The sequence below is a fragment of the Austrofundulus limnaeus genome, unplaced genomic scaffold, assembly GCF_001266775.1.
Source record: "Austrofundulus limnaeus strain Quisiro unplaced genomic scaffold, Austrofundulus_limnaeus-1.0 Scaffold406, whole genome shotgun sequence".
Classification (NCBI taxonomy): Eukaryota; Metazoa; Chordata; class Actinopteri; order Cyprinodontiformes; family Rivulidae; genus Austrofundulus; species Austrofundulus limnaeus.
In genome coordinates this window covers 50,044-59,747 of record NW_013952808.1, presented here as the reverse complement: position 1 = coordinate 59,747, position 9,704 = coordinate 50,044, and the positions used below count along the sequence as shown (strand labels likewise).

The following is a 9,704-nucleotide window of genomic DNA, read 5'->3' as shown; positions in this document are numbered from 1 at the left end:
TATATATATAGGCTCACCTGCAGTCAGCTGAGTGAAATCAGCACCAACAAAGGTGAGCAGAGGAGGGTGGAGAAGGCCAAAAAAGAGCTAAGGACCAGCCCTATTTAAAGGCGGGCACAGCAGCTAACCAATCAGAGCCTTTAAATAAAAATATTTTACTATAAGAAGTAACCAATTCTAAAAATACAATATTTCCTCTAAAAAAAACCAAAGGACAAAAATACCCAACTATAAACAAAAATTATCTAGAAAAAAGCAAAAATAGATCAAATGTGCCTGAAGCACATAACAGTCTGAATAATAACATTTAAATAAGTAAATAGAAATTATTCTAAATTTTCAACAAAAACAAAGCAAAAGAGGTTTCAGATCACCAAAACATTAAAGGAGTTAGTAAAAGAATATCTGCTTAAAAATATGCCTGAAAGACATTTATAACTTGAAAAAAATTCAGTTATTTTTTTCTAAAGTAAAAAAAGGAAATAAAAGTTCCTTACACGTTCATTATTTAAGCGGGGGGAAAATACATTATATATCTGATTTAGTGCCACAAACAAAAAAATCTTGGTCGAATTTGCAAAAATTTGATTAGTCACAATCAGATCGTCATGAAAATTTTAATATAAGGACATAAGCAAAACAAAAAATTCTGATTCGTCAGTTTTTCCTGCAGTGTAAACAAGGCTTTGTTTGACTTGAGTCTTCCAGCTGCCGCATACGTGTTCATGTACTGACAAAATGTTCTTTCAAACCACACAGAACGTGTTAATATGGACTGTTTCATTATAAATTAACTTGGTGGTAAAACTGAATGCAGCCCCTCAGTTTGTCTCACACAGAAAGAGCCTGCTCTAAAGTGGATATAATATGAAAAAAAAACATTTTTTAAATTGTCATTTATACTGTTTTTGTGATTGATTGGAGCAAGAAAATCTAAATCCAACCTCAATATATTTTATTGCATAACCCTGATTACTACCATGCACACTTTACTTCATCACATTTAAAACTGAATTATTAGATAAGTTTGATTAGCTGTGGCAGCCATCTTTAATTGGACTGACTGAAAATGAATCAGTTATAGATGTTTATTCATTGATTGGTTTCAAAAAAACTCTCCAGCTCCTGGACTAGGAGTCTTCTAGTCTGAATGTGTGCAAAAATATATCGGTGCAAAAGAACCAGTGTTCATGTCTATAACACAAGTTAGAGCTCTTTACTTTCCCATCAACACATCCAAAAACACGATGCTGGCTCCACTCAGTGACACGACTTGATCACACTGATCAGGAGGTCGTTACAGTTTCTAACACTGATGATGTTGTCCAACCGCAGGAACCTCTCAGCATTCAGCACTCCTGGTCTCACCAGGAAGTCCAGCAGAGCCAGTCTGATGTTTACCATGTCCACTAAGTCCAGCCTGACACCTAAAGTTCCTCAACCAGAGCGACTAGACGAAGCCTACGAGGCCTTGAAGAGAGGCCTTCGGTAAGTGTGCTTTGTGCAAACACAGACTCATCTTTCAGTCTGAAGGATAGTTTGGTTGATGCTGCATCAGGTCTCAACTCTTCTCTCCACAGGGATGGAAAGGTCTTTCTAACCTGGCTTGGTGTGTTTCTTCTTAGGTCTTGCCTGCAGGCTTATCAGAAGGACCTAAATAACCTCAACAAACAGATAAAACAATCCAAAAGAAACTCCAGACTGGTATGTTGTGGGTTTGGGATTTGCAATAAAATATCTATCCCAATAGTTAAAAAAAAGAACTGGATTTCTTCCAAACTATAGTTTCAAGCTTTAAACTGCATGATGTGTTGTGTTTATGCAGCTGAATTCACCTGTAGATGAAACTTTTTGAATGAATGTGAATATGACTGGGTACAAGGTTTAATGCTCCATTGTGGGATTTAGAAAGATAAAATCTGCAGTGGGATGTTTTTTCTCTTGTTTGATGTAAATGGTGTTCTTCTCAGCCCCTTTCAAACCATCTGCCTTCTCTGTCCAAAATGTGAACCGTTTGTCTGTTTAAAGGGATCCATGATTAGTTGTAAAATTAGACTTTATTTGATAAACATATATTTTAACTGTAAAATAAAGACTGTAAAAATACTGTAGGATGTTCACTTTTTATCATTTTTAAACTAAAAGTGTAAAAATATATTACACGGACGGGGCCATTTTATTTACACACAAAGCATTCTGGGTAAATGATGACGTGGATAGGTCCTCAGTGTGAGCGAGCTATATCCACCCTGAAGGTTAATCTTGGACAATATCTGATGATCGACTCTTTTAAATGAAACCAGAGAGCGTTGACAGAGAGGAGAAGGTAGAAATGACTCAGCCTGGAACTGAAAATATGGATGGAGGACAACAGAGCTGCTTCATGGAAGAAGAACCTCAGCTTAGCCTGTTAGCTTTAGCGTTAGCCCTGACGCTATCACCATATATATGTATTAGCTCAGTGCTACACATTCTCCTCTCGTCACTGAGGTCCTCCATCCACATGACAGAGAGGGGAACACAAAAAAGACTCAGGCTGCAGCTGAAAATATGGATGGAGGACCTCAGTTTAGCTTGTTTGTCGTGCTAGCACCGAGCTAATACATATAAGGCAATATAGCGTCGGCACTAAAACTAACAGGCTAAGCTGAGGTTCTTCTTCCATGAAGCAGCTCTGTTGTCCTCCATCCATATTTTCAGTTCCAGGCTGAGTCATTTCTACCTTTTCCTCTCTGTCAACACTCTCTGGTTTCATTTAAAAGAGTCGATCATCAGATATTGTCCAAGATTAACCTTCAGGGTGGACATAGCTCGCTCACACCGAGGACCTATCCACATCATCATTTACCCAGAATGCTTTGCATATAAATAAAATGGCCCCGTCCATGTTAAAATATACTTTTAAAAATTTACAAAACCTAAACAGCCTACAGTATTTTTAGTCTTTATTTAACAGTTAAAATAAATGTTTATCAAATAAAGTCTAATGTTACAACTAATCGTGGTTCCCTTTAAGAGTGTCTCTTATCTGTGAGGTGCAGGTGAACAGATGAGTCTTGTGCTTGTCCTGACCTGGCTCTGTGTTGAGCCAAGTGTCTGTAAATAAGAATGTTTGTGTTCCACTGAGAGTCCAGCAGAAGGTACTGATCTGTGTGGGTTGGTGTGAGAGAGGTCCCACAAAGGCAGGTTGCTGTTGTTGGTATCCTCTCAGGTGAACTTCATGTTGTCGGCACATGTGCCTGATGAACTTCTGCTTCCTTAGTTTGGATTTGTACCCAGTATCTGCACCAGTTGCTCTGTGTTGTTCTCTCATAGTTCAGAGCTTTTTTCCACTTCTTCTATGTTTGTAAAAACTGTCATTAAAGATAAAATCTGTGGTGGGAAGATAAAGATCCAGCAGGGTACAGAACTGGTCCAGGCTGGGTTATCATCTTGTTGAAGTTGTTTCCTGAAAAGTGAAGTGACATTAAACTATACAAGGGTTTCTGCTGCCAGCTTCAGATGTTTGACTTCCATCCATCGTCCATACAGTACTTGCTTCTTCCTTTCAGGGTCACTCGTATCCATATGCAAGGGGTGGGGTACACCCTGGACAGGTCACAAGTCCACCACAGGGACAAACAACATTTCACGCTCTTTCTCACACCTACAAGCAATTTAGAATTACCAATTCACCTAACAGTCAAGTGTTTGGTCTGTGGGAGGAGAGAACCCAGACATTCACAGAGAGAACATGAAAAATTTACCCAGAAAGGATTTGATCCAGCAACCTTCTTGCTGAGAGGCATCAGCTCTACCATCTGAGCCACCATGCTGTTTGACTTTCTTTGTTCTCTTGGTGATGTGGTGTTTCCAACAAGAAGAGCTAAAACACCAGCAAGATGTTTACATCATCACACTGTATGCCACAGAGTTTATGGGTCTGAGAGGTGCTCCTTCTTTCTGAATTTTGGGAAAGTTTATAAAAACACGGAGTGGTTTCTCTGGGATATATTCTGTATCACGGTGATTGATTGATTGCTTTGTGATTTCCAGGCTTTTGCAGGTAGTTGCGGAGTAGGTGGTGGTGGTGGTTTTGAGAAATACGTTTTTTTTTCATGGTATTCAGAAGTGTCCTGATGCATCTCAGTAATCCAGGTAAAAAATCAAAAAGAAAAAAATTGTGTAGGTCTTCTGGACGGGTTCTTCTTTAATGAAACGTTTCGTCTCTCCTCCAAGAGACTTCTTCAGTCTGAGAGTTTCAGGCAAAATTCAGGCTTTTAAGCCCTACCTCCATGTGACAGATACTCACATCACATGGCTATCGTTGACACCTAATTAACACTTATTGTTAACAGGGGGTGGAGTGATACTGGCAATAGCCGCGCTGTAGGAGGGGGACAACTGAAAACGGAGGCCTCCACCTCTGTTTAATGATGGACGGTCTTTCTTCACAAAAATGGCTTCTTTTCCTCCTCTCTCAAACCAACGTTCCTCTCTATCAAGAATGAGAACATCCTCATCTCTGAAAGAGTGACCGCTGGCCTGTAAATGAGTGAAAACTGCAGAGTTCTGGCCATTAGTATATTATATATGCTGTTAAGTGCCAGGAGGACTGCGACCAGTTATACATCGGGGAAACAAAGCAGCCACTGTTCAAAAGAATGTCCCAACACAGACGAGCCACATCTAATGGCCAGAACTCTGCAGTTTTCACTCATTTACAGGCCAGCGGTCACYCTTTCAGAGATGAGGATGTTCTCATTCTTGATAGAGAGGAACGTTGGTTTGAGAGAGGAGTCAAAGAAGACATTTTTGTGAAGAAAGACCGTCCATCATTAAACAGAGGTGGAGGCCTCCGTTTTCAGTTGTCCCCCTCCTACAGTGCTGCTATAGCCAGTATCACTGCACCCCTGTTAACAATAAGTGTTAATTAGGTGTCAACGATAGCCATGTGATGTGAGTATCAGTCACATGGAGGCAGTGCTTAAAAGCCTGAATTTTGCCTGAAACTCTCAGACTGAAGAAGTCTCTTGGAGGAGAGACGAAACATTTCATTAGAGAAGAACCCGTCCAGAAGACCTATACAATTTTTTTTTCTTTTTGTATTCAGAAGTGTTGAGGAGAACTGTACATCTTTTTTGTCAGCTGGTGAAAGGGTGATGTTTTAGTCCTAGCTGACATGGAGCGTGTGATTAAAGCATCTTTTCTGTGAGTCAGGCTGACAAAGACCACAACAACTTTACAATGTGAGGGGGGGGAGGAGTTTAATGAATCACAAAAACAATAGGTTATCTTCAGGCCCAGGCCACCCTTGCAAAACAGATCTGTGATCTCAATGGGATTTTCCTGGTTAAATAATGATCAAATAAAACTGACAGAACAGATTATCTCCTGTAGTTTAAAGCTTGGAACTCCACACTCCACAGTTTTGATTTGAGAAATCTTCCCAGATGTGTAGAATTTTTTTTTTTCAGAAGTGAAGTCCAGTTTGATTTTTTTTAACTTGTTGGATTTACTGTGGGTGCACTGTTTATAAGAGTCCATCTAGGGACAAGTGCTGCAAATTAGCTCACGCTATAAGCACCATGATACAGGCAATGGGACTGTTGTCTTATTCTGTCTATGTTGTTTGTGTGTCTGTCCCTATCAAATAAACTTAATAATTTCCATGTCCTGGATGACTGAGAGTCTTCACCTCATAATGACACAATGTTTTCTTTCTCCTCAGGGGTTCCTGTATGACTTAGACAAGGTGAGTTACTTTTCTTACTCTTTTTTTCTTTAAATGTTGCTGAAAAGGAAATTAAGTTTTTAGGCATGACTGAAGAAGCAGTCAGAGTAAAATAACTTTGCTTCTCTCTGACAGCAAGTTAAGGTGATTGAGAGGTACGTGAGACGCCTGGAGTTTCACCTCAGCAAGGTAAGACCTTCATCAAAGCAACAGGAGATGTGTGGATTTCTGATCTGTGTGTTTTTGGTTCATTTTTGACAGTTTTTAGAGTTTTAGATCATTCTGTGTTTTTATTTCTCTTGTCTTCATTTGTTCCATTGTAGCCTCAGTTGGTCGTCTTCTCAGCGCTCCTCCTGTTCCTTATTCCATTAGTTCCAGCTGTGGTCCTCTTACTTAACCTTGTCTTTATTCTGTGTTTCATTTCCATATCAGTGGTGTGTTGGTAGCTTCATACTACAGTCTGTGATCTCCTGAGTTGTCAGTTTTTTAGTTGTTGTTTTCCCTTTTAATAATGAGTCAGTGTTGTTTTTGAACTTGTTCCTGCCTCCTACCAAACCTGACACTGTTATCCTGCTTGTAGAAAAGTGGACCAGGGTCCATTTTTATCAAACATTTTAGAGTGGAATTTTACTTTGAAGAGTTGCGAATTTATGAAATTTACTCCTGCTTTCAGACTTAAATGTGAATGCAAGTTATCAAAATTCTAAAATCTAAGAATCACTCTTAGATATTTAAGACAGCTCCAGAGGTCACAGCTAGTTAAAAGTTGCTACTAGAGGTCTGCGAAGACAGAGATCACAGCTGTCCTGCATCACTGCATCTCCTCAAATAATGCATGGGGGTCCCCCATCTGAGTCAGTCGGTTCAAATATTATCAGTCCATTAAATGGACGTTATTAGTGGTTATCAGTCCCATTGAATGGCTTCAGACTGTCCCGACAGTGCCCCTGGTGGGTTACCAGTGCCATATATGTTGGAATGCAACAATCTGCTACAACCGGAGTCTGGTCGACTTTATCCATGTAATTTTCTCTAAAATTAACCTTAGTGGTTTTATGCCTCATATTAACCAGCTGACAGTCTGAAGCCATTCTATGGGACTGATAATGGCTAATAATGTCCATTTAATGGATGATAACATCCGAAGCGGGTGCCTGGTGTTAGTCTCAGTTACAATGTACAGAGTTGCTAAAATAAGGTGTGAATTAGTGTTATGGGTTGGATGTGTAATACAAAATAAATCAGGGGAAAAATTGATTATACAGTGTGTAATATTGGATAAATATGTGCCCGGGGCTCGTATTTATCAAACTACTTAGATTTACTCTTAAGAATGCGGTTAAGAATGGACTTAAGTGTAAAGAAAAAAATCTTAGCTAAAAGCCGAGGCTAAAAGTAATTTATCAAGTGTCTCAGTCTCACTTTAAGCAAAGTGTAAGAGTAATTCTTAAGTGTTAGTCTTAGAGCTGATTTACAACACTTTGCTGTGCCGCAAAGCTGATCTTGGATGACATCATTACAAAACCCAGACATGAACCAATCACTGCCTCGGATATCATGTTCAAGAATATTCTCTGAGAAATATCAGGAGAAAACTGTGAAAACTAAGATAAGTTCACTTTTTAACACACTAATGTTCAAACATGTCATGTTGGTTGTTATAAATTACACAGATTTCCTCATTTTGCATGAGTCCAGACATGTAGAGAATATCTCAGGTTTTTGTTTTTTTTTCAAAAACTCTGCTTCAGATTTTTTTCATACCTCAGAAGTTGAGGAAATGTTAAGTTCTCACCCTCCTGCCTATAAAAAAGAGCATACAATACTTTCTCCAAAAACTGCACAGAAATATCTCCTACAGGTCAAACATTATGCACACTGGTAATAATTTTTCCCTTAATTCTTTCTTTTGTATTGATGACTAAACCTGTTTTCCACACCTTTATTGTAGTTCCTCTGTACATAATAACTGAGAGTCACACTCAGGTGGGCAGGAAAACATCTTCTCAGTCCATCTCTAGTGGCAACTCTTTACCACTTAAGAGTCCTCTGGAGCAGTCTTAACTATCTGGGAAAGTAAGGGGTATTCTTAGACTAAGAAATTTTGATAATTTACTTTTACACTTAAGTCTGACAGTACGGGGAAATCTAAGAAATTCTCATCACTTTAGTCTAAAATTCCACATTTCGGTCTACTTATGTTTTGTGGATCTGAAGGAGGCTAATGATCCTGTCCCCCCTGCAGTACTTTGGGGTCCCTGCAGGAGATGTTTAAGGACTATCAGTCTGTGTACAAAGTTGAGGTTGTTCTCAGTGCAGGCAGAGTTGACAGATAAAAAAAATGAATGTGACATATCGCCAGGGACAGACATAAAACAGCTTTCTGTCTGAAACCAGTTTATTTTCTTCCTCAGTGATGTGTGCACATTTACCCTACTGTAAAAGACTATTATTTGATAAAACATGTAATTTTTAAAATCTTCTTTTCACAGATTGAGGAGCTGTATGAAGCTTATTGCCTGCAGAGGAGGCTGAGGGACGGAGCCAACAAGATGATGAAGGCATTCACAGCCTCTCCAGGAAGCAGAGAGGCCAGGGAGAGTTTGGTGGAGGCCAGTAAAGAATACAAGGAGTACACAGAGGTGAGAGGAAACATTACCAACAATAAGGTTATTTTATAAGCAGGTATTTTTATTTTTTTTCACCTGACAGCAGGCTGCTCTCAGTGTTAGACCATGCTTCAGGCTTCATGAACACTTATTTACAGTATAGCATGGTATAAAGTGTTAGAACCACTGCAACAACTAATCATCAGCGACCTGCATGTGCAGAAAAGTCTGACTGAATGTTTCCTTCCTGCAGAACATGTGTGTGTTGGAGAGCGAGCTGCAGAACCAGCTGGGAAAGTTCCACATAAAAATGAAAGGTACGAGGCTTCAGAACCTGCTCCGTTAAACTAGTTTACTTCTTTATTTAAAGGGATCTATGATTAGTTGTAACATTAGACTTTATTTGATAAACATATATTTTAACTGTAAAATAAAGACTGTAAAAGTACTGTAGGCTGTTTAGTTTTTATAATTCAATTCAATTCAGTTTATTTATATAGCGCCAAGTCACAACATATGGTGTCTCAGGGCACTGTACATGAAAAAAAAACTATCTAAAGAAGAAACCAGCAGGCTACGTTGAATCACTTCATCACAGTCTCCCATCCTGAGCAAAGGTTGGAGAGGAAAAACTCCCTGCTAATCAGGAAGAAACCTCCAGCAGAACCAGGCTCAGGACAGGCGGCCATCTGCCTCGATCGGCTGGTTGGGGGACAGGAAAGAGACACAGGTAAGCACAGAAGAACTGGTCCAGGACTGGTCCAGGTGCACCTTCTTCTGGAAAAGAGACAAAGACAAAACATGATAGAAATAATTACAACAAACGTAGAGAAGAGAGACTAAAGACAACAGCAGAGTGAGGAAATGTGCTCAGTTTGTGCTCCAGCAGTCTAAGTCTATAGCAGCAGAAATGAAGAATAATTCAGGAAACCTGTCTAACTATATGATTTATCAAAAAGGAAAGTCTTCAGTCTAATCTTAAAAGTAGACAGTCAGCCTCATGGACAGAAACTGGAAGTTGGTTCCACAAGAGGAGCTTGATAACTGAAAGCTCTGCCTCCCATTCTACTTTTAGAAACTTGAGGAACCACAAGTAAACCTGCAGTCTGAGAGCGAAGTGCTCTGTTAGGAAAGTATGGAACAATAAGATGTTTAATACTATATGATGGAGCTTATAATTTTTAAACAAAAAGTTTAAAACTATCACACTGAAGGGGACATTTTATTTACACGCAAAGCATTCTGGGTAAATGATGACGTGGATAGGTCCTCAGTGTGAGCGAGCTATATAAACCCTGAAGGTTAATCTTGGACAATATCTGATGATCGACTCTTTTAAATGAAACCAGAGAGCGTTGACAGAGAGGAGAAGGTAGAAATGA

At 39.3% G+C, this 9,704-nt stretch overlaps 1 protein-coding gene across 1 annotated transcript in view; it reads left to right on the top strand.

Moving 5' to 3' along the window:
* Positions 1-9,704, top strand: part of ripor1 (RHO family interacting cell polarization regulator 1) — a 40,175-nt gene that overhangs the window by 3,776 nt on the left and 26,695 nt on the right. The window contains exons 2-7 of the mRNA XM_014024080.1: positions 1,336-1,488; positions 1,626-1,704; positions 5,711-5,734; positions 5,849-5,902; positions 8,206-8,355; positions 8,576-8,639. Of these exons, the coding sequence (XP_013879534.1) occupies positions 1,336-1,488; positions 1,626-1,704; positions 5,711-5,734; positions 5,849-5,902; positions 8,206-8,355; positions 8,576-8,639 (524 nt within the window). The remainder of the gene's footprint in view (positions 1-1,335; positions 1,489-1,625; positions 1,705-5,710; positions 5,735-5,848; positions 5,903-8,205; positions 8,356-8,575; positions 8,640-9,704) is intronic.